The 24,562-nt window shown below is 34.4% G+C and overlaps 1 protein-coding gene across 3 annotated transcripts; it reads left to right on the forward strand.

Annotated features, from left to right (window-relative positions):
- The first annotated feature begins 8,918 nt into the window (after positions 1 to 8,918).
- Positions 8,919 to 24,205, forward strand: LOC100802277 (LON peptidase N-terminal domain and RING finger protein 1). Of its 3 annotated transcripts, none has more exons than XM_006581913.4 (18): positions 8,919 to 9,282; positions 10,387 to 10,485; positions 17,747 to 17,829; positions 17,965 to 18,049; positions 18,146 to 18,232; positions 19,081 to 19,142; positions 19,434 to 19,627; positions 19,711 to 19,771; positions 20,192 to 20,369; positions 21,057 to 21,095; positions 21,200 to 21,258; positions 21,381 to 21,417; positions 22,548 to 22,597; positions 22,696 to 22,765; positions 23,124 to 23,199; positions 23,539 to 23,654; positions 23,754 to 23,822; positions 23,942 to 24,205. In XM_006581913.4, exons 1-18 carry the CDS (start codon positions 9,211 to 9,213, stop codon positions 23,999 to 24,001), a joined length of 1,497 nt encoding a protein of 498 aa, XP_006581976.1. In that variant the 5' UTR covers positions 8,919 to 9,210; the 3' UTR covers positions 24,002 to 24,205. The 3 variants fall into 3 exon arrangements, with proteins under 3 accessions (XP_006581976.1, XP_040872538.1, XP_040872539.1); XM_041016604.1 differs by having other exon boundaries at positions 8,921 to 9,282; positions 23,575 to 23,654; XM_041016605.1 differs by lacking the exon at positions 8,919 to 9,282 and having other exon boundaries at positions 10,385 to 10,485; positions 17,747 to 17,786.
- Positions 24,206 to 24,562: the final 357 nt, after the last annotated feature.

Here is a 24,562-nt window from a genome sequence, read left to right on the forward strand (position 1 = left end):
TTCCTTGATCAATACCAACAATTAGATCGGTTGAGATGTTGAGCCATGAACTAATGAGGTGTGTATCTTCTTCTATTGCAAAGGCGACTCGAAACTTCCTTTTTGTATAAGATCATTTTATTTCCTCAACAATGATCTTTTCTAGCCTAATTTAGGTAGAAAATTGTTGAAATTGCAAACCAACTTCATCATTTGAAACCATGGTAGGATTGTCTAGTGGAGTTGAATGAAATGTTTGAGAACTTTGAGAATTTACAATGGAAGGGATTTGAGTTTTTGACATAAAATAATTTGGTCGTGGAGGTGCTAAAAAAGGAGAGGGAAAAATGAGGACGATTTTGTGAATTTTGGGTCGAAGGAGGCATGTGGTAATTTCCTAAAAAAATATATAAGTTTATCAATCAAATTGATTTGGATCCATTTCACACAAATAAAATTTAACTTAGATTGTGATTGGAGAATAAAGATTAACAAATGAAAAATGAGAATGAAAATTGTGTACAAATTATGTGTGTATTGAAGCAATTTATAGGATGCTTATGTGTGTAACAACAAAAAAATTTTGCACCATCGACAACAACGTTATTGGCCATTTTTTTCGTTATTGTGCACACATTTTTTAAGTGACAATGGTCACTGTGTACACAATAAGGATGACTGTGTACACACGCTGCCTCCTCATCTCCCATGTTGATGACTGTGTACACACGCTGCCTCCTCATCTCCCATGTTGCCTTATCTTATTTTTTTTTCTCCTCATCTCTTATTCTTCTTCTTCTTCCGTCGCGAACCACCCCTTTCCCTTCCTCTACGACCCCCCTATATCTGGATGTCTATTTTTTGTCTGTATTTTGCTTTCTTCTTCTTCATCTTCTGTCCAATTTTTTGGTATGTTCTCCCGCATTTTGCTGTTAGGGAGAGAGTAAAAAAAAATATTTTTTTAACAATGTGCAGATCTTCAGGGTTCTTGTACAAGAAACTATCCTCCATACTGGAGATTTGTCCTGGGAGCAATTGTTATTTGGATTTTGTTTATTCTAATTTTGGTGGGACTTAATTATTTTTCAAGATCAACCGGATTTAATTATAAATGATTTATCTATTTAGTTTATTTATTTTTCATTTAACATTTTAATTTAGCGGTTTTGAGCCTGCTTAAGGACACATCAATTTTTAGGAAGTGTTGAAACAAACACGTGATTGGTTTCCAGTCGAACCGGCCGGTCCGGTCCGGGATTCAAAACCATTATGTTGTGTAAATTATTATAATTAATTAAATTAAATTTTATATTTAATAGACATAAATAATATAATCAAACATTAAAAGGATAAATATTTGCTGAGAAAATTATGCAGTCAACAAATACATTGTGAATGTTTTGGTCTGTTTGGGTCTTTTTGGAGATGAAAAAACAAACAAGGAAGTGCAAGAAGCAACATGCCAAAGAAAAATCGGCATATTTGATCACTTTCATCATATTCAAGTCATTCATCCTTTTATGCACTAAACTAACTAAATTGGACTTATGGATTGTGATATCCAAATTTATAAAACTAAAAAGTATTTTTGGATTGTGAAATTTGGACCATAAAAAGAGAAGCAATTATGGATTGTGCATTTCAAAATTATGAATACATTATTTTAAAATAATTAATTAAAAAAATGTTATTTCCAGATTATTTATTCCAAAATCATGTATGGATAATTCTGTATTTCTCGTTATACATAAATTTGGAACAAGCAATCTAAAAGATATGTTGTTTTATGGATTACTTATTTCGGAATTATGCATGATTTCAGAATAGGCAATTTGAAAGTGCTCAATGTTTTTGTCTATTTCTGATTCTTCAATCCAGAAGTTTAACCAGATTTTAAAAAACCTTTTTACTTACCTCGAACAATTGCTACGACGCAGAGCAATAGAATGATGACTCATTTTCTACTTACAATTACTTTGTTCCTACTTTATTTAGAAGCTACTTCATAAAAAATAAGTGTGACGAGGAAAATGGGGTGCAACTGTGGTGGTGGAGACTTTCGAGCAGAGGTTCTGTGGAGGACAATCTTGAAATATTTAAAAATAAGGTGTAGGTAGCAAAATTTGGTTGCAGAAAGCAATTACCTTTTGTTTCCTTTCTCAAATAGCCCCCATCTTGACCCTTGGGCCTTGGTACATCCCTTATTCCCCAAGTCCCGAACTCCAAGCACAGAAAAGAATCTATTCGACTCTAATATCTAAATGTTAGATAATTTTTTTTTATAATGGTCACACTTAGGTTTAAACCTAAGACTTCATATATATATATATATATATTAACACAAACTCCCACCACAAGGTTGACCCTAGTGGTTTATGTTAGATAATCTTTAAGCCATATAAAAGTTGATATTAAATGGATTAACTTTAAATTATTGGCTGCTTCATGCTATTGCTAAATTATATATGGTATTTATATAAAAGTTGAAAAAAATAGTCCTTTTATTATTTTGATTCAAAAATTATCTGTCTATGTGCATGTTTGATTTCACGAAGAATTAATTTTAAATAAATTTTCACATGTTTAATTTTGAGAGTTTAGTGTTGATTTTGAGTATAAAATTGATTATAAATTGAATTGGCTTTTAATAACTTCTAGGTTGGATCCAAAAATTTATAATGAGTTTTATTCATAAATTAATTTTATATTAAAACATTCAAATATAAATTATATCACTTCAAAATTAATTTTACAAAATTAATGTAATTTAAAACTAATTTTTCAACGATCATATAAACGCGCATTATATAAACTAATTAGCCCCCTAAAAATTAGTATAATAAAGTTGAGCATGAACATTATAAATTTTTTTTTATAAATTTTATTTATATAAGTTCCATTCCTGTATTTGTCACATTTATTTTAAAGGGATACCAAATTAAACCAATGTGAAAATTTTCATTATTCTGACATTCTTTTAATTTTCTTTTTCTGTGAATTTCTCATTTCTCGCTATTTCTCATAATTGTTTGAAAGGGATACCAAATTAAACCAAAGTTGCGTTGACCTTTCAAATCACTCCCACATCACGCACCAAAGTGTAAAATAATAACGTTTCATAAAAACCCAAACACCTCTAGAACTTTTCAACGAGTTTAGTTGAAGAATGACCGAAGCATCTCCAATAAAGTTATTCAGTTCTTCACTGAAAATCCAACAATTTTTGTCTGATTTAGTTTGTATTTAAATTATATCGTGGCAGTTCATCTGGGTCATAGTAGATTCTCACAATGAAATTGATACAAGGAAGTAAGCTTCTACCACGGGATGAGTATTTAATTGTGAACTAGATTGACTTAGAAATATATATAAAAGTGATAACAAAGAAGGCAAATTAAATAATGTAGAAAATGCAAATGTTGGGCAAAATTGAAACTGATTCATAGATCTAAGATCTCGTTAGGTTGATTCAACGCAATAGACAAAGCATAAAGATCCCTACGGCATAATCAATAATAGTATAATAGTACATCAATAGTGATTTTTTAAAATTTAATTTTAGTACAAAGACTAACTTGAAGAAAGGTTAGTGATGCAATTCGGCTGCGAAATATGCTGAGGACGAAGAACAAATGGCCGTGAGCACCGTACGATTTGCCGTTTTATGCTATTAAATTACTTAATGACATGTATATGGTATAGCCGAAGTTTAAGTACCAAAGACAAAAGCTTGCTTCCACTTTGTGAATGATCTACTTACTTTACAAAAGAGATGCTCTAAATTTCCCACTCAGCTCCAGGAATGATCAACATTAGAGTCATCATGCTATCAAGATTTGGTTGATTTGATATATTGTTTGTATAAATTATACGTGACTTCATTTTTATTTTTTTTTGGAGTATAAGTAAGTTAAAGACTATCTTCTACTATGTTAGTGTGAGTTGAACTAATTTCAAATCATCAAGCAAAATCTTGAAGAAAAAAATGTGATTGAAGAAAAATTTTGATTAAAGATGATCAACCAAATTTTGTATAAGGATTTCACTCATAAAATCAGTGAATATTTTATATTTATAGTTAAAAAAACTATCAATTCTTAGAAAATAATATATATATATATATATATATATATATATATATTAATTATTGACTATTGATTTTCTCAACAATGACTAAAATTAACTTTATCTTTTAAAATAAGTTGTTCACCTCAGGAGAACCAAGTGTTTATTTTATATGTGATTCCTCTATTTATATATACAAGTTCATCTTTAATTAAGGTGTTGAAGATTTTACATCAATTAATGATGAAATAAAATAAAATAAAATATATAAATAAAGTATAATGTTTACCGACAAATTTTCGGATTAAATTATATGCAAACCTAAAATTTAAGATGATATTACACCTTATGACAGTGATTATTATTGAAAGTATCAGTCACCTGTTATCATTTTATCAATTATCTAGTCCTCAGCGTGAGGTGTAATACCCCTACATTTAGCCATTGAACTATTTTGCTATTATTTTATATTTTGTTTTGGAAAACTGGATGAGAATGTCAAAATTCTAATCCCCACAATAACGTTCGATTCAGTAAATTCTATCTTTTTTAGATTAAAGTTGCGTAAAAAGATAAACTGGTAATTAGGACAGTTTTAAAATCATTTTTGAATCATAAACATGCTTAGAATATAATAATAATTTTGGAGTGTTTTTAGAATTAATCGAGAAAGTATGTAACAAGACAAAAATGTCCGCAGGACATTATTGAGAGGCAGACATGGAGTTTTAAAGCCAAAAATACTCTAAAAAATATAATAATTCTAAATTAGTCAAAAAATATATGTTGAAGAAAAATTGATGGGAAAATCAAGAATAACATTTATTTAACAAAAGAAATATTACTTTTTATTTGTAGGAATCAAAATAAATACTAAAAGATTTACTACAACTAATCTACCTTATTCAACAAAATGAATTAAGCCCCCTTAATACAAAAACCTGATTTATTAAGTAGCTAATGAGCATTTTCAGACTGCCAGCTTGGTCTCCACGCAGTCAATATGCATATTAAACACTACTTTTTTAGGGTTTTATTGGTAAAACAATTTTTAAGTGTTAATTAACACTCTTATAAATTATTTTAAAAAGATTTTAAGAATTATTGTTTCAAGAATATTGGTCAAGGAAAACATAGTTTTTTATTTTTTAAAATTACAATATTTGTTATATTAGTAATATTAAATTTTATACGTTTAATAAAAACTTTATATTTTTAACATCTTCATCAATGTTCTTCATGTAATAATTAATTAAACTATATTTAAAATGAATAATATTGTATTTTCCTATGATAACCTTTTAATATTTTATAAAAAAGGAACGAAAATAAAAAATACTTAATCTATTAAAAAGCTTAATACTTTTTCAATAAATAAGTAAGAAATATTATAGAAAAAAATTAACTTAAATATCTTTTTAATCCTTGTGAATTGAGTAAGATTTTGGTCCTTCTAATAAAATGAGTGATTTTGATTTTAGTTTTTGTGAAGAAAAAAATCTTTCACTTTCACCATTCAAAATTTAAAATCACTATTCTCGATTCGTACAATTTATTTTAAGGTGGATAAATAATTTCCATTTTATAGATCTAGATGTTTTTTTATAATGGCTCTAGATATTTTTAAAAGGTGTCACATAACAAAATAGAAATACACACATTGGTTAGTGTCCTCAGAATGGTCACTTGACCTTTGTTAAGTACAAATACATAAATAATTAATAAGTGACATGTGATAATAGAGACAACAAATAATGATTTTATATTTTTTTAAAGATAAAAACTTATTTTAAGAATAATCAAAATAAAAATGTACTCATTTTATAAGGACTAATTATAATTACTTTTAAAAACAAAGGTCAAAATAACTCCTGATTTTTTATAAAATTATTTTTAAAGTGGACAATGATATATAATTAGACGAGGATAAAAACTTCGTACCCCATTGCCCAGAGGCTCGCTATGCGAAGGTATGGGGGAGGGATGTTGTACACAGCCTTACCCTTGCATAATTAGACGAGGATATGAGTACATTATCATTAAATTCTAATATTTATTAGACATATTATTAATTAATTACTATAATCTGACATGAAAAACTACATGTACATGGAGTTATTTTCGTAATTGACTCAATGGCACACGCATCATCATCATTAATGCCCTTATCTGGTTGTTGGTAAGTACACTAGAAATTAATCAGTCTCCCTTTTGCACAAGCGTATCCAATCCCTCCTCCAAAATTAGAGAAAAATGTGGACAGTATCAAATGAATATGGTCCAATTAGCATAAACCATAACGGATAACATGTGCCTACATTTGGTCCACAAACAATAAAAAGAACCCATGATCTCATCCTATTTATGGTTTTTATACTTCACATTTTGCACGAATACAATATATCACATATACATATAAAAAAAGATAAAGACTTTAGTGAAATGAAATATTTATAATATATAATAAAAGGTTGTTATTTTGATGTAACTTAAAAACAAGTCATATTGGTATAACTTATATATTATTTAATTATGTAATGTTTAAAATTATGATCTATTCAGTGTGAGGCTAATGATTTTTTTGCAAATCTAATATTTTTATTAGAAAAATACTTTTATTCCTAATTAATTCTTATTTTTCTTAATTTTAAACTTAATCTCCCCTTCCGTGTGTATCAATCTTTTCCATCGTCGTCAACCTGAATAGTACTTTCCACGCATCACTTCCTATGCCGTACCTCCTACCAGGCCACCGATCACAATTGCAGAAGTGATTATAAATTGATAAAATTTGAAGAGAAAGAAGAAACATCTTTTTGCCTCCTAAGTTAATTGGGCATTTATATTCTAGGCACTACATTATGAGTTTAAGTATTTTATTTTGGTATTTGTGTTGATTTGATAACATATTTTGTTCAAACAATTTAGGCTGTTTTGCAATCGTGGTCGGTGGCTTGGTAGCAGACATGACATAGGAAGCAGTGTGCAGAAAGTGTTTATTTTTTTTTTTCATGACAACGGAAAAAATTAATCATCCGTAGGAAATGAAAGACTAGGTTTAGAATTAAAAAGAATATAAATTAATTAGGGATAAAAGTATCTTTTAATAAAACATTAAATTAAAAATAAAAAAATATGGGATTTGTAAAAAATTCTTGGACTTTAATTGCAAAAAAATAAAAAATAAATTAAATTGTCTAATGATAATATAATTCATATGACATTACATAATTTAAAATTTGAATAATACATAAGTCGTACCAATGTGATTTATTCTCAAGTCATACTCAAATATAAGTCATAACAAAATATTTAAATTGATATATATGCATTTTATTAAACCAATTTTATAAGTTTTTACAAGTGTTTAAATTGTTGAAAGATGTCAACTTAAATGTTTAATTCAATAATTTTTTTTTTTAAAAATTGAAAACCTAATAAGAAGTATCATCCAAGTGTATTGGTATTAAAAAATACGTCTGACATGACAATTTTTCGAACGAGAGAAATGTTGGTATTTCATAAATATGAATAATAATATTGGGATTGGTTGTAGAGGGGGTGGTTCCATTGCCATTGCCCGTTTGTTAATTGTTACAGAAGGAGGAGAATCAACCAACGAAACAAGAACATTGTGAGGGTGTTTATGTGGTTATGAAGTCGTCGTTCGTTCTGTTTTGCCTTTGGTAAACGTTGTCGTATGGTGCTTGTCACGCAGTGCTTCCCTGGCTTCGACGGTTGCCGTTCCAGAGTCAAAAAGTATAAAAGACGGCTTGCGCTGTATACTTCTCATCCACTGAGTTTTAAGCCAGTCCCTTTCCTTCAACTTGTCAATCTCATATCTCTGGTAAGAAAGAAGTTATTTCATGCCGTACGAATCCCAAGAATTATGCATTTAGATATAAATAAAATTTGTTTATTTAATCATAAATTAACAATATTTATATCAATTTTTCTAAATCAAAGAATTATATAATATTTTTTATCGATCATTTTAATTATTTAACAAAAATAAAGTTATATTTTACTATAACAAAAAATATTAATTTTGAAAAGTTAGATTTTTGCTTTTTTTATGAAAAGGTTTTTGTGAAAATCTAACAAAACATTTTAAAGAAACATTCATTTTCGTAATGTTATTTTTTAAAATAAATATCAAACATCAGAAATCAAATTTCTCACTCTAAAATTCGTAGAAAACTATAAATTCTTCCCTACCAAATGGTCTCTCAATCTCAATGTAATATTAATTATTTTTTTCACTAATATCTTTAATAAATATTACTTTAGCTTTTCAATGTAATATTAATGATAAGATTAATTTGTAGAATTACTAATTTCTCTTATTTATTTATTAGCTTTTTCAGTCTATGCAAACAATTAGGACGACATTTATTTTGAAATGGAGAAAATAATTTTTATTATTATTGCTTAAATAATCTTTTAGTCTCTACAAAATAGGTTTTCTTTTATTATTTTAGTCTTGTAATTTTTTCTTTCTTTTTCAGTCATTATTGTCAAATTTCTCACTCTAAATTTATAGTAAAATTTGATTTTAGTTTTTTAACTTTTAAGATCTACTATTTTGGTTTTAAATTTTCTTAAAAATATATGAATTGAATCCCTAAAATGGGGCATTTGTGTTAAAGGGGAGGGACTAGTGGCTGGATTGACCTAGTGGCTCAGCTGAGCTTGGCTGGAACACAATAAGAAATGCAAAGAGTAGACTCAGTGGGGTGGGTCAAAATGATAGAACCAATGCAAATTGAGTGGCTTCGGTGCTCCACTGCCACCAAACACAAGGGCCCCAACAACACACACAAACACAAACAAGGGGTATATATATTTCCACGTACAACACAACACATCTCGAGAAAAGAGAACAAAAACAGACACACCTCATTCTCAAGTATCTCTCAACTCTCAACTATACACATTGGTTCTCTCATTTTCAACATTCAAAAGGAAAGAAAAAGAGCCAAGACGTAGTGGATTTTGGTCCATGTATGCAACGAAGGAGCCACGCTCGAACACGATGTCCCTAACCAATTATCATCGTCTTCATCTTAACATAAAACACATAAAAACATAAAACTCTTTTTTTCTTTCCATTTCTCACTCTCTTCTCTTCTCTTCTCTTCCACTCTCCCAAATCAAATCCCCCCAATGTCTTCTTCTCTTTCCCCTTGTCCCTCTTCCCTCGACCAAATCCTTCGCGACGTCGACGACTACGTTCTGGTCAGTTATTAGTCCTCTCTCTTTCCCCTTCTTCTTCTCCTCCCACGCGCATTGCTTCTCTTCAATCACACTTATTTTCTTTCAATCGCGCTTTTCTTTTCACTTATTATTTTTTAGGTCTCGTTTTCCGAATGTCCTTCCGTCAAGCGAAACTGTCCGAACGCACAATTCGCCTTCTCTTTTGCGTTTTGTTCCAATGCGTGCCTTTTCTTTTCTTTGTACTTTTTAGCGTTTCAACAATCGCGATTTTTTCGGAAATCGATGTTAAGCAAGTGAAGGTTTTTATTTTTTGCTACTTCTTGATTTAGTTCTTGTTTTTACGGCTCTGTGTAGCTGTGCACAGCTCTTTTTTTTTCTTTTTCTTTTTCGAACTTGTTTCTTTCGTTTGCTTCTTTCTTCTTTTTCGTGTCGAGTTGCTGAAAAGAATATGCTAAAAGACAAGTCCTCTTGTTACCGCAGTTTACTTTTTTCCCTTTAACACTTAATTATTAGGTGGTGAATCCGAGGACAAGAAAAAGACACTCAAAATGTGATTCAGTTTTATTTTTTTCTACCCTTGTCTGTGATGTTTTTCTATCCCTGAGTTATGATTTAAAGAGTACCGTGCAAGTTTTTCTGATTGTCCTTATTAATGGCTTGATTTTTCTGTTTCCAAAACATTGGTTCCTTTCTCACATGCTTGGTGTGGTCTTGTCTGGGTTTCGATTTGAGTACAACTTTTTGATAAGCAAAGGGGATATTTGTCCTCCTTGTTTGACATTGGCCTGTTTGCATTGAGTACTTGTAGGGAGTAGTAAATAAGAAGGTAAATTGAATTAAGTGAGAGGTTAAATGGGAGAACTTCTATAAAAGTTGAAGTGCATAAGTTGATTTTAACACATGAGAAACTTGATTCATTTTACTTTCTTATTTTCTTCTTCTGTAAATGCTTATGGTGAAATTTATCCAAACAGGACCATGGCCTCATTTGGCATTGGGTAGCATGGTCCTCTTATGTATCAAACATTCAAAACAGATGGATTAAATTTATAATTTTAACAGATTGATGTTTTTGTCGAGAATCTAACATAGGGATGTGAACACCGTACTTTGATTGGGTTGCAGGAAAATGGATCAGAAGATTTGTCATGGGACACACTTCATTATGTGTACGAGCTTGTGAAGAATGGGAATGCGGCATTTCGAGAGAACAGAATGCAAGAGGTTAGTGTGCTAATATATATACTTTTTTTAGGGGTGGTGGTGTTCTGTTGACTGTTCTTTTGAATGCAGTTCATTTATATATGATAATTGCTGGCAATTTTTTTTTTCTCTACAAAAAATGTAAGTATTAAACTGGATTTTTCATTAGAGTAATGGTATGTCCTCGTAATTCTTAATAAAGTGTTAAATGAAAATGTACGTGCATTTATAGTCATGTAAACATAAAAAGTATTTAATACTTTGTTGAGTAATTAAAAAAATTACACTAACCACTCCTAAGGTTTCGTAAAATTAGAGAGAATGAGGGTGAGGGAGAGAAACAGGGCGAGAGAGAGAAACAGGGGGGAGAGAGAAACAGGGCGAGAGAGAGAAACAGAGAGAGAGAGAGAAACACGGTGGAGAGAGAGAGAGCGAGAGAAACTGATAGCAGCGTGAAGACGAGAGAGGGCAGAAAACGTTTTAGAGAGAAGGAGCTAGAATCTAAGCTTGGAAGGTCAGAAAGATACTATAGACGATCTTCTTCAAGACGTCAAGAGGAGTTCCAACCTCGACCTTCGCCTACTAGACAAGGAAGACATGATGCAGACTACAATCATCATTGCAGAGTGGACGTAAGATGGAGTCCAGAACAGCACGACTCGGCCAACGATGACGATCACGGTGGAGTCTGGCATGAAGTAAGGCACAGGCGGAAATGGAGACTGGTAGAAAGCAGGGATAGAGTGGATAGGAACAACTTCAAACGTCATGACAGAACGGTGACATGGCGAAACAAACAAGATGTCACGACTTTCTACTTCTCTAGATTCCCTGAAGGGATCAAGGAGGATGATCTTTGGAAGCTTTTTCAGAAATGGGAAAAAGTATGGGAAGTCTTTATTCCCAAGTATAAGAACAAGGAAGGCCACAGATTCGGGTTTGTCAGATTTAAAGAGGTGCAAGATGAACGGAGATTGGAAATACAGCTTGATACCAACATATACATCAGAAACATGAAACTTTTTGTTAATAGGCCAAGATATGACAGGGGGAGGGTGAGTCGGGATAACAAGAGTAGCACATCCACACAGAGGGTGGCGGTAGCACAGAAGGAGACGAACCTTATATATCCTGCGGACAGGAAGAGATCCTACGCGGAGGTAGTTAGAGAGGAGATGGAGGGTGTAGGAGGCCATTATTGAAAGGGAGAATCCCCTAAAGGCAATGCAAGGCCTACGCAGAGGACTGTGGCTTTGAGCTCCCATAAGGAGACCAAAGAATGGCTCCAGAAAGCATGGGTTGGGAGGCTCAAAAACAGAGGTATGTTTGGGAGGGTGGAAGAGGAGCTTCAATGGGTGTTAGATGGAGAGGTGAATCCATGCTACTGGGTTGACGACTGGATTTTTCTTCCCTACCTGGATGATTCCAAGGCGGCAAGACTCATTCACGAGGAGAAGCAATCGGGGTCTTCTCCAATCACTGAGCTTCAGAAATGGAGCCCGGATATTCGACCAGACCACAGGCTGACGTGGGTCCTGATATGGGGTCTTCCGCCGACGGTGTGGGCGCCGGAACACATGGAGAAGGTGACGAAAGACATTGGGGAGATGGTAGAGGTGGACGGGTACGTGGAGGACCGTAAGAGGATGGATGTCGCTCGCATCCTAATTCGAACAAACAGAAGACCGCGTCTTCAGGAGGTGGTGTTGGCCACCATCGACGGGGTCGCCTATCACCTGGACGTCATAGAAGAGATGCCCGGAAAATGCGCGCAGAGGAAACACCATTGGAGTGAAGCAGGTCTCCCTCCGTCCCCTTTCTCGACACAACCAAACACCCCGATATCGGTCGGCGACAGCTCCCCCGTGCACCATTTCGATAATGTTACCCTAGACGGTGGCTCCGACTACCGCGACGGTGAGCTGTCCAGGCAATGGGGCAAGCAACGGTTGCTTTCCTGTAGCAGGGACCACTGGATAAAACCCAATGGTCAGAACCGCCCTGTCCGGTCCGTCATCGACAACGATGACGTGGACCAATCACACGCGTATCGCCACCAGAGAAGAGCAGACGACGGTCCTGGTGTGGTGCACGAACCCAGCAACGGTCATATTACCCAACATGGCAAAGAATTAAATGCCATTGTTGAAAGTAAAAAGAAGAATAGCGCGCAAAAGGAAAGGGGGAATGCCAAGGTCAAACAAAACGGAGTAGACCAACACAGAGACCTTTCTGTGGTAGTCCTTGGAAACAAAACTACATGCACAGAAATGGAAAAGATGGAGGATTTTTCTTCTGAGGCTATGTTATCCCGCAACAGAGAAGAGCACGTAAAGGAGGCATCCTTAGTCAACACCTACAACAAACAACTAGAACCCAACGAGCCTGAAGGTGTTTTGGGCCCTAAGATTTTGGGTCCATCTGAATCTGTCACAAAGGTTTATGTTAGAAGAAAAGAGGTGTTGGCTAGTAGGGGACAGACCCAATATCCTAAGAGTCCAACTGTGAACTCAGATACGGGCTTAAAACCTGATTGCATATCATCAGATCTAGAAGAGGAAGTGGAAAGGCAATATGCCCTGGTAAAAGACCTGGGATTGACCCATGGGGGTGATGCTTCGAAGGTCCAACAATTTATGAAGGACATGGACACCAGAGATAACAACATGGCAGTTGAGATGGGCATTAAAAACCAGCAGTTATGATCATCCTTTCTTATAATTCAAGAGGTTTGGGGAGGGGTGTCAAATGGGCCGCCATTAGAAGGACCATTATAAAGAATAAGGTGAACATAGCTTGTTTTCAAGAAACCAAAAAAGAGAGCTTTAATAAAGGGATTTGTCAGGCAATTTGGGGGGACTCATCATCGTCATGGGATTATGTTCCCTCTATTCAGGCCTCGGGGGGATTGCTTTGTTTATGGAACAATTCTGTATTTGAGGTGGATACTAAAGTGAAAGGCAGTAATTATTTAATGCTGGAAGGGAGGTGTGTAGACATTAATCAAAGGATGTTTGTGGTCAACATTTATGCCCCATGTGACCTTGCTGGGAAGAGACTCCTTTGGGATGAATTGAAGCAGCTGAGGGCATCTAAACCTCCTGGTATTTGGTGCTTCATGGGGGACTTCAATAGTATTAGAAACCAAGATGAGAGATACAACTTATCCCAAAGTCGTGTTGATCCCTCGAGTATCTCAGATTTCAACACTTGGATATCTGAAATGGAATTGCAGGAAATTAAATGTGTTGGCAGTACTTATACCTGGATAAGACCCAATGCAAGGGTGAAGAGTAGACTTGATCGTTTTTTGGTATCAGAACAGTGGCTGCTTTCCTGGCCTGATAGCTCTCAATATACCCTCCCAAGGGATTTCTCTGATCACTGCCCAATAATTATGCAAACTAAGAAAGTGGACTGGGGACCTAAGCCTTTTCGGGTAGCAGATTGGTGGCTTCATCAAAAAGGGTATCAAAGATTGGTTAGAGAGACATGGAGTGCTGAACAACAACCTGGATGGGGGGGAATTCTGCTTAAGAACAAGCTGAGAATGCTAAAATTGTCAATCAAACAGTGGAGTAAGGAGTATGGGAATATCAACTCTAAGGAGATTCACAGAATTCAACAAAAGTTAAATGAAGTAGAAGACATAGCATCTACCAGAATTCTGTCTGAGGATGAGATCAAGGTTAGGAAATCCCTTCAACAAGAGCTGTGGGAAGTTTCTACTGCATATGAATCTCTACTACGGCAAAAATCTAGATCAAGATGGCTTCAAGAAGGGGACAGCAACTCAGTCTATTTCCATAAGGTAATAAATTCCAGGAGAAACTATAATTCTATTCAAGGAATACTCATAGAAGGAGGGTGGGTACAGCAACCAGAAGCAGTGAAGGCTGAAGTTGTGAAATTCTTCCTAAAGAGATTTTCTAAACAAAATTACTCCAGGCCAGCCCTTGATGGAGTTTAGTTTCCTTCACTTTCTCATAGGCAGAGACAGGATTTAATTCTTCCTTTCACAGATGAGGAATTAAAGGAAGCTGTGTGGAGTTGTGGTGGAGACAAATGCCCTGGGCCCGACGGTTTTAACTTCAATTTTATTAAACACTTCTGGGGAGTGTTGAAACCGGAGTTTAGAAGATTCGTGGATGAGTTCCATGTCCATGGCTGCTTCCCTAGAGGCAGCAATGCTTCTTTCCTAGCTCTAATCCCTAAAATAAACCACCCACAGTCTTTCAATGACTATAGACCAATCTCTTTGATAGGATGCATGTACAAGGTGATTGCTAAGCTACTAGCAAACAGGTTGAGGAATGTCATACCTGTCTTAATTGATGAAAGACAAACAACTTTCATTAAAGACAGACATATACTTCATGGTATCTTGGTACTTAATGAGGTGGTTGAGGAAAGCTGTTAGGAGTAAAAATCCAGCCATGATCTTCAAGGTGGACTTTGAAAAGGCTTATGACACAGTTTCATGGTCTTTCTTGGATTATATGCTGCATAGAATGGGATTTTGTCTCAAATGGAGAAAATGGATCTCAGCTTGCCTCCACTCAGCAACCATATCTATTCTTGTTAATGGCAGTCCTACAAAGGAGTTTTGTCCAACTAGAGGGCTGAGACAAGGGGATCCCTTAGTCCCTCTGCTCTTTAATGTAGTTGGGGAAGGTACTACAGGCCTTATGAGGGAAGCAGTTCGGAAACAACTATACAAAAGCTACAGGGTTGGAAAGCAAAAAGAACCCACAAATATTCTGCAGTATGCAGATGATACTGTTTTTGTGGGTGAGGCTAATAGGGATAATGTTGTGGTCTTGAAGGCTTTGCTGAGAGGTTTCGAAATGGTATCAGGCTTGAAGATTAACTATGCCAAGAGTCAGTTTGGAGTTATAGGGGGTGATGTTAACTGGATCAATGCAGCAGCCCAAACCTTGAATTGCAGACAATTGGAAACCCAATTCAGCTACTTGGGTATTTCTATAGGGGCTAAATCATCAAACAGTCTAGTGTGGGAGCCTTTAATCAAAAAATGTGAGGCTAAGCTGTCTAAGTGGGCTCAGAAAAACATATCAATGGGAGGGAAGATTACTCTAATAAACTCAGTTCTTAATGCTCTGCCAATATACCTGCTATCATTCTTCAAGATTCCTCAAAAGGTAATAAACAGATTGGTGACCTTGCAGAGGAATTTTCTGTGGGGAGGAGACCAAGATAATAAGAAAATTCCTTGGGTGAAATGGGACATTGTCTGTCTCCCCAAGTCTGAGGGGGGCCTAGGGATAAAAGACATAGCAAAATTTAACATAGCTTTGTTGGGCAAATGGATATGGGCCTTAGCTTCTGACCACCAACAGCTATGGGCTAGGATTATCAATTCAAAGTATGGAGGTTGGGATGCCTTGCAGTCTGCTCGTGTCCAAGGGAGGCATTCTGGTTGGTGGAGGGACCTAAGAAAGTTGTATCATCAGGCTGATCAGAGCATTTTTCAGCAATGCATGAGCTGGAAGGTGGGGTGTGGGGATAAAGTAAATTTCTGGAAAGACAAGTGGCTAGGGGAGGATTATACTCTCCAACAGAAATACAATCAGCTGTTTCTCATCAATAAACAGCAAGCTGATCTCATTTCAATGATGGGAAATTTCGACCAGGATAGTTGGAGATGGAACTTCAAATGGCGGAGGAATCTGTTTGATTATGAAAGTGATCAAGCTGTGAATTTTATGGAGGAGATTAATTCCATACATATTCAGAGACATGTTAAAGATGTCATGTTATGGAAAGCTGACCACTAGTGGTGTGTATACCACTAAGTCTGCATATAAATTATTGATAACCCCTTCTACACCAGCCTCGGATGGGAGAACCTCACAATTACTATGGAAAATGAAAATTCCTCCAAAAGATGCAGTTTTCACTTGGAAGCTTTTAAGAGATAGACTCCCCACTAGAGCTAATCTCACAAGGAGAGGGGTGATCATTTAGGATAACGCCTGTCCTCTATGTGGTGAAGAACAAGAGGAGGTGGGGCATCTATTTTTCAATTGCAAGAAGATAGTAGGGCTATGGTGGGAGTCCATGAGTTGGATTCAGGCTATGGGACCTCTCCCAGCTTCTCCAGTGGACCATTTTCTTCAGTTTTGTGATGGATTTGGAGCAGAGAAAAATCATAGTACTTGCTGTGGATGGTGGGTTGCTTTGACAAGTACCATATGGAAGCATAGGAACTTCCTCATTTTCCAGGACAAACCATTTGAGCCGCAGAAGGTCATGGAAGATGCATTGTTCTTAGCTTGGTCTTGGTTAAAAGCTAGACAAAAAGGCTACAACACCAGTTTTAACCATTGGTCTTCCAATATCTCGAAATCCTTTGGTTAACCTGTATGGGATAACCTTTTTAGTTGGGTTAGCTTGGGTTTTTTTGGAGGGCAGCACCACTGGTGCCTTGTATTTCCTTTATCCAGTACCACTTGTACTGTTTTTGCCTATAATAATATATATATATTTTTGCCTTCCAAAAAAAAACTTTGTTGAGTAATTAGGAGGATGGATTAAGGGGATGAACTATTCTTTTCGTTAAAGTACTTTATTGTGTAAGATTAAGCCTTTTGAAAGTATGAAATTGAAATGATAATATTGGTTTGTCATAGCTTTTTTATGTCAAGCAATTGGGAAGAACAGATCTTCCATCCCAGTGTTGTTCTGGATGCAGCTACATGTAGTTGGCCTTTATTATCTGCCTAATGAAATTATCTAGTCGTGTCTATCATTCTTAGTTTGGTTGTTAACTAGTTTATAAAGTAGATCATTTTGTTGCACTTTAAATATTGCATAGATTTATTTTTTGTTAAAGGTTTAGCCACAATCATTATATGATTTCAGTATTTTTCAGCTAGCAACTCTGTAGAGCTTGATTCCCATGTCTGTTGGCCTGTTAGATGGAATTTAATTGAATTGGTGTTGGCAACAAGTGAACAAACCCTACATAATATAATTAGTCCATTATCTTGACAAACAGTTATTTCAGTGCTTTTATTTCATGCTTTGCGTGGGAACATTAAGTGTCATGCTTCAGTCTGCTCCTTTTTTTGGGTGTTCTTAATGTTTTTCCACTTCATACATGCTTTATTCCTGAAAAACACTCCTCAAATTTGGACACAGATGCAATTCTCATGCATTTCAAGCCTTATTGCAGAACATAATAAAGGGATGTTGTGGAATTATTGAACACAATGAAATTTGATGCTTATACAATGTCTTTCCATTGTCATTATTTCAGGCAATCAACTTATACTCGAGAGCCAATAACATCAAATCAGGTGATCCAATCATCCTCAGCAATCGAAGTGCAGCTTATATTAGGTTAAGCATAGTCAAACAATTTTCTGTTGAATTACTTGTTACAAACTTATTTTCTTAATCATCTTCCAAATGATTTTGCTCCAGTTTTGTATATAGTTTAGTGGTCTCATGACTATCATGATATTTTCCAATCAGGATTAGCGAATATTTCATGCGCAGAACATCATCATCTTCAGAACGTAGGCCATTGAGTGGGCTTGAACCCACAACAATTGCTGAAGTATGTCCACTTGCATCATTTTCATCACGCGGATGTATTATAGTATTTCTAAATTAATTTGCACATACTAAGTTGATTCTTGACAACCATTCCCAGCTGGGTTTGAAGGATGCTGAGAAGCTTGTTGAACTCCAAAGTAATTCAGCAAAATCATATCTTTTAAAGGCCAGTGCTCTTTTACTGGTAAGTGTCTCATGCTCTGTTAATCAGTCAATCTCTATTTTTAAATTTGTGGGGTAGCCCCTGATTTTTTATGAAATAGATTTATCCTTTAATTTCTTTTTTCTTCCTATGCATTAGTGTTTTAACTCGGTGTTGCTAGTTCAGGAGAATTCTCCCACCTTGGGCCTGTACCTACTTGATGGGGATATCTTGAGTGAAGGGCAAGTGTGGATTGGACATGACTAATATTATGATGATCCAAAAGAATAATAAGGGACAGTGACTAATTGTTTTATTATAACTTATAGCCTGTGATTCTAGGGAATACTTTGAAATAGAAGGCACCTTTACCAGTGCGTGGTTAAGTCTTTCAGAAACCAACCAGACAGAAAGTAATTAAAACTATTTGGTTTTTTCTTCTAATAAACCAAATAAATGGTGTGACTGATTCTAAAGAAGCTTCTTTACATTTTATATATTTAAATAATGTGCTTTTGATATGTTCTGGGTCTTGTCCGGTTAATATGGTTATTTTATGCAGATTGCCCTACCTACTAGTCAACTTTATTTTAGAGTTGTTATTATTGTGCTTCATTGTGAGTTTGAGCTTTTGAAGGTGTGGAAGTTGAACTTGCATAGTATTTAATGCTTGTGTAAAGCCAGATGTTTTAAGTGACTTCTATTGTGTATGTGCTGTAGGATTATAAGTTTCTATAATACTGGAAATTATGTCAACTTGTGTGTGTGTGCCCATGTTTAATTGCAAATCCTTTTCTCGAGTTTTAACATATGCCTCTCTGCCCTACTTTTATATTATGATGATGTTCATGTTGAATGTAATTTGATATGGTATTGTATTAAATTCACAGTTAGAGAAATATGAAAAAGCCCGGGATGTTATTCTTTCAGGTCTTCAAGTTGATCCTTTTAGGTATTACTCATTTTCAAGCTTGCCTTCTTTTATTTTTTTTATCGGTAGGAATCGAAGATGTTACCAAGGGATTTACAACACTCACACACCTTGTTTAGCCAACTGAGCTAGACCCCTTTGATGCCTTCTTTTATATATATATATATAATTTTTTTTATCTATTTCTAGTATGTATACCCCTTTTCTGAATTGATGGAATATCTGAATATAGAGCTTTTGCAACAGTCATTTATTGTACAATATCACAACTCACTAGGGTATTTTTTTTCCATTTCTTCTGATATCATGTAGTAATTCTCTTCGGGCTTCTCTTCAAAATTTGGAAAGAGTTTCATCTAGTTCAACAGGGATGAGTACACATGGACATCCAGAACGTAATGATGATTTTGATTGCACTCTCTGCCTGAAGTTACTGTATGAACCTGTCACAACCCCTTGTGGACATTCTTTTTGCCGATCGTGTCTATTTCAGTCAATGGATCGTGGTTAGTGCTATCTTCTTTTGATTATATTTTCTACAGGAATCTTCATATTTTGTGCTATGTTGATTCTTGTCCTCATGTGTTAGGAAACAGATGCCCATTGTGTAGGACAGTTCTGTTTATTAGTCCCAGAACATGTTCCATCAGGTGAGTTGTCTATTGACTCTACAGTGTCATAATGTAAATATGGGAAACTGCATGAAAGCTTTGGGTTACTTTATTTTTCTTCTAGTTCATAGTGGGATAGAGTTAGTCGTTCTTCTAACTAAAATAGGTTGAAAGCCTAGCGGTCAAACATGTGGCAGTAGGAAGTTACTTTCTTAAGCTGCTTTTCTAGCTGAGATTGAGACAATGTATTGCCCCAAATTAATAGGACAAAAAATGCATGTTTTCAATACCCTTCTGTTGATTGGTGAACCTCTTTGATATAACAGGCAATTCTTTTGGACTTATGAGTATGTGTTCGTCAGAATTCAGTTTAATCTTCAGATATTTTGGTCAAATAAAAGCTCTAACAAATTTCATGTACTGTTACTTTTGTAATATGTTCTTGTCAATTGTTTCTAGTGTGACATTGAAGAACATTATACAAAAGAACTTCCCAGAGGAATATGCAGAAAGGAAGCAAGAGCATGACGGTTTAATCAATGCTGGTGTAGATTTACTCCCTCTTTTTGTCATGGATGTTGTCATACCATGTCAGAGGTTTGCACTCAATATATTTGAACCTCGGTATAGACTCATGGTGAGTTGGTAACAGATGCTGATAGTCACTAGAAAATTTTAAAGTTTAATATATCTTGTATGTGCAAGTTGGTCATTAGTTTTCTTGTGGTTCGTCCTTAAGAAACATTTTAGTGCCATCTGCCTAATGTTGGTGGGTAGTTGGGACCTGGGAGGGAGAATATACAAATTAAACTAACCCTTGGGCTTTCTTCACTAGTTTAAATAAGGGTAAGTTACACTAACCCTTTGTAATTTCACACTTTCTCAACTTACTCCCTGTACACTTTCTTAATATATCGTCCTTTAAATAATTGTACAGTAGAGACAAATTGTGTTCTTAATATATCATTTTTCTACTCTTTTGTTCAAAATATCGGTACCTTTTAGGATTCTAGAATTTTTTTGAATGGGTCTGGTTAAGCTAATTGACCTTACTTTTATAGTACACGATTGCAAAACTTGGAGGGCAGTGAGTGGACTGGTAAATGGTTATATTATATGTTGTCTGTGAGCTATGTATATCATTTTCAAATTTGCACAGAAGCTTTCAGTGGACACTAATCTGGGATTTATTTGGCATATTCAATCCATGGCATGGAGTAATCCATTAACATAATTATAAATTGTACCAAACTACTAATATAAGATAGTATGAAACTCTGAAGGTCATCATATGTCTAATTTATTTATTTTTTAAATAAAACAGGTAAGAAGAATAATGGAAGGCAATCATCGGATGGGAATGGTAGATTACTTCACTTATCCCCTTTTCCCCCTTTTTCGCTATATAGCACCAACCATTTTCTTCTGTTATTGTGTGTGTATGTGACTTGTCTTTTGATCTTGTAGGCTATACTTGATTCAACAGGTTCCTTAGCTGAGTTTGCCTGTGAAGTGGAAATAACAGAGTAGGTGCTCAGCATCCTTTTCACATGAAAATAAAAAATCTCATATACATATCCCCTTCTCCATCTGAAATTCTTTCTCATGTATGTCACTTGGTTTAAATAATTTTATTTATTTGTTGTAGGTGTGAACCACTTCCAGATGGTCGTTTTTATATAGAGGTGAAAATTTAACTGATTTATCTATGTACTTATATATACTTCACTGCTCTAGTTATAATACTTTATTAGTGAAGATGAAATTTGAATTTTTTTTTGTCTTTCTCTCAACTTTCATCTTTGTTGGCAGGATTTCTTTTAGTTGTTCTTTCTCTATTTTCTAAGAACATTTCTCTGGTGTGATTCTCCGTATGACAGGAGATTCACAAAATATAAAAAAATTCCCCTATCTTTAATATGCTTCTTTTCCAAATCCAGAAACTACAGGGTCTAGGATTTTTTGACTTGAAACAGAGACAAGGAACAAATATTTGACTGAAAAACTTGCTTAGGAGGGAGTCTCCCAGCCCTATCATATACATCGACATCTCCTGTAATTAGGGAAAGAACATTATAAGATACTTAGTCTATTTACCCTAATTATGCACAGCTATTAAAAGGAAATAATTACTATGAAATCAATCAAATATTCTAACAAATTTCATCCTATATTGTAAAATCTCAATAATCCTATTATCACAATCTCAACAATACAATCTTATTGTAATATCGACATTTTGTTTGGATTTTCTTTATGTAGCTTTATTTAGGAGGACTTCCTTCTGTCAATGGGGTTTTACAGATGATGAGATATTGCTGAACTTAGTGTGAGCTGAATTAGGCCAAACCATTACATGCAGTTAGAACTTAGAATGATTATTATTGATTGTAAAATGTGCAACTCTCCATTACAAAGCAAAAAATCTATTTTTGTTATGATACTGATTGTCTACACTGTTCTCACATGGTAAAAATATTATCCCAATCATTTTCTGACAATTTTGATAAATCCAGAAAGCAATTTTTTGAAACTTATAACTATTTGTTGTTTATATCATATGTGCTTGCCAGAAGGACTTGAGAATATTGTGGACAATTGACAAGTTGTACAAGTTCACTCTAAGAGTCAGTTGTAATGGTGTTTGTTTCTCATTTTATTTTGTCACTGCTGGGCTAGTGTTAGTGGTCCTAGGATACTTTGGAGGCTCCTAAGAATTTTCTATTTTAACCTGGATTCTATTAAAATAGACTTGGTTTTTCTTTAATTTTATTTTAAATTTTTTCAATGTTTAAGTAAGTGTTGTTACATGCAGATTGAAAGTCGTAGGAGATTTCGTATCATCCGTTCTAGGGATCAAGATGGGTGAGTTGTCTCTGGGTGTTTCATGAATTCTCTATCTGTTGATCTAGCTGTTTTTCTTTCATGGAAATATGGCTTTATTCTTTAAATGTTTTATGCAGGTATCGTGTTGCAGAGGTTGAATGGATACAAGATATTATGCCACCAGAAGGAACAAGTGAAAGAGAGACTGTAAGTTCACTAAAATTTTGTTATGAATGTGTTTGTAAGCTCACTGTCATGTTGGATAGAATGCTAGTTTATTTGACTATCTGCATGCATGAGATTTTTTCTTTTGGGTGTACAATGGTGGTAATGGGGTTTGTACTTAAGATTCCATGCAAACTACTCTAACTCCCACTGTTTAGCCGACCCTAGTGGTTTGAATAATGAGATCTTTGATTGCCCTTCAAGTTTATATTCTTTTATGCTTTAGTTTTAAATGTTAAGGCTTAGCTACAAGTCTGATGACTCTTTATATTGAATGCATTATACTGTAACAAATTGATCCATCTTTGTAATTAATAACTTAATTGTTATGTTGTTACAGTTACAACAACAAACATATAATGCAGCTGAAGATGCTCGATCGTGGATAGCAAGAGCTAAAGAAGCAGCAAAACATGGTAATTTTTAAACCATAATTATATGATGTTTACCTATGACTTCTTTGTACTTTGGTTATAGTGAAAACCAAGATATATTGGTAATTTTTAAACCATCATTATATGATGCACACCCTACCACCTAGGACTACTTTATACTTTGGTTATAATGACAACCAAGATATATTGGTCATCGCCTTTTTTTTTTTTTGGGGGGGGGGGGAAAAAGATCCTCGAGGGATGTACCATAATATATTTCCAGCACTATCATAGGAATCTGATGATGCTTTAGTTCTGTTATCCTATGTTACTGAATAGGACTGACCTTTTTCCTCTTTGCACTTTTACAAATGACAATGGACTGCTGCAATACTAAACTACTGAAATATCATACAGATCCAAGAAAACTTGAGAGACTCGCCAGTGTTGAAGTAATGATGCCCTCACCAAAAGACCCTGAGCGCTTTAGTTTTTGGGTGATTACAAATATCTGTGACTTGACATCTGTTTTTTCCTTATGGGTGAAAACATCACCTTTGGCTATTTTTGTGAACTAACTTAGGCTTTGATTGCAGCTGGCTACTCTCTCCAATCGGAGGCCTGCGGAAAGATTGGATCTCCTACGCATAAGAGACACTGCTGAGGTATTAAGCCATTTTATTCTGTAGCTTAGTTCTATGGATGGGAACTTTTGTAGTTACATTTGTATACATTGCTTGCTTGTTACCATATAAAAAACAATTTTTCTTCCTTTTCTTTCTAGAGGATTAGACGGGGCCTGATATTTCTCCGACAAGAAGAACAAGGCTGCAGAATTCAGTAAGACAAGCTGAGGACTAGCATTATTATTGCAATTGAATATTTGTTTAATGTAAATGAATATTTGTTTACTGCAAATTCATTTACAAGTCACATAATATTTTTCGGCCTCGTAAATAACTGTTGATGAGGTCATTTTTGTTGTAACATTGGGTTGATCCCACTTTTCATATATATATATATATATATAACAACATATTTAGTGGTAGATTTCAACTTAAGATCTTAGATCACTTTTTGGTGGATCCCATTCATTTTTGTTGTCTCATTTTTTCTTTTAGTGTTAGATTTCATTTTGAAATCTTAGACAATTTTTTGTAAGTCCCATATGGACCCCTAAATATTTTATTTAATTAATTGTTAAATTAAATCTAAATAATTAAGTAATTAATTTTAATGAAACATTGAAGAAAAAAATAATAAATATTAAGAAATAGGAAAATCAATGTAAATTTAATTTTTATTTATGTCTAAATGTTAAAGAAATAAAAAATACATAAATTAGATAATAAAAAAAAAACATTAATGTCAAAGAAAAATTAAATTTTATTATTGTTGTGATGAT

Source organism: Glycine max, chromosome 6, assembly GCF_000004515.6.
Source record: "Glycine max cultivar Williams 82 chromosome 6, Glycine_max_v4.0, whole genome shotgun sequence".
In the NCBI taxonomy this organism is placed as follows: domain Eukaryota; kingdom Viridiplantae; phylum Streptophyta; class Magnoliopsida; order Fabales; family Fabaceae; genus Glycine; species Glycine max.

Bases quoted from the DNA above. Each gene is read 5' to 3' on its own strand.
- LOC100802277 (XM_006581913.4), top strand. From the start codon at position 9,211: ATGTCTTCTTCTCTTTCCCCTTGTCCCTCTTCCCTCGACCAAATCCTT. The intron at 9,283-10,386 runs GTCAGTTATTAG...ATTGGGTTGCAG, and splicing joins ACGTCGACGACTACGTTCTG to GAAAATGGATCAGAAGATTT. The intron at 18,233-19,080 runs GTAAGTGTCTCA...TTAAATTCACAG, and splicing joins AGGCCAGTGCTCTTTTACTG to TTAGAGAAATATGAAAAAGC.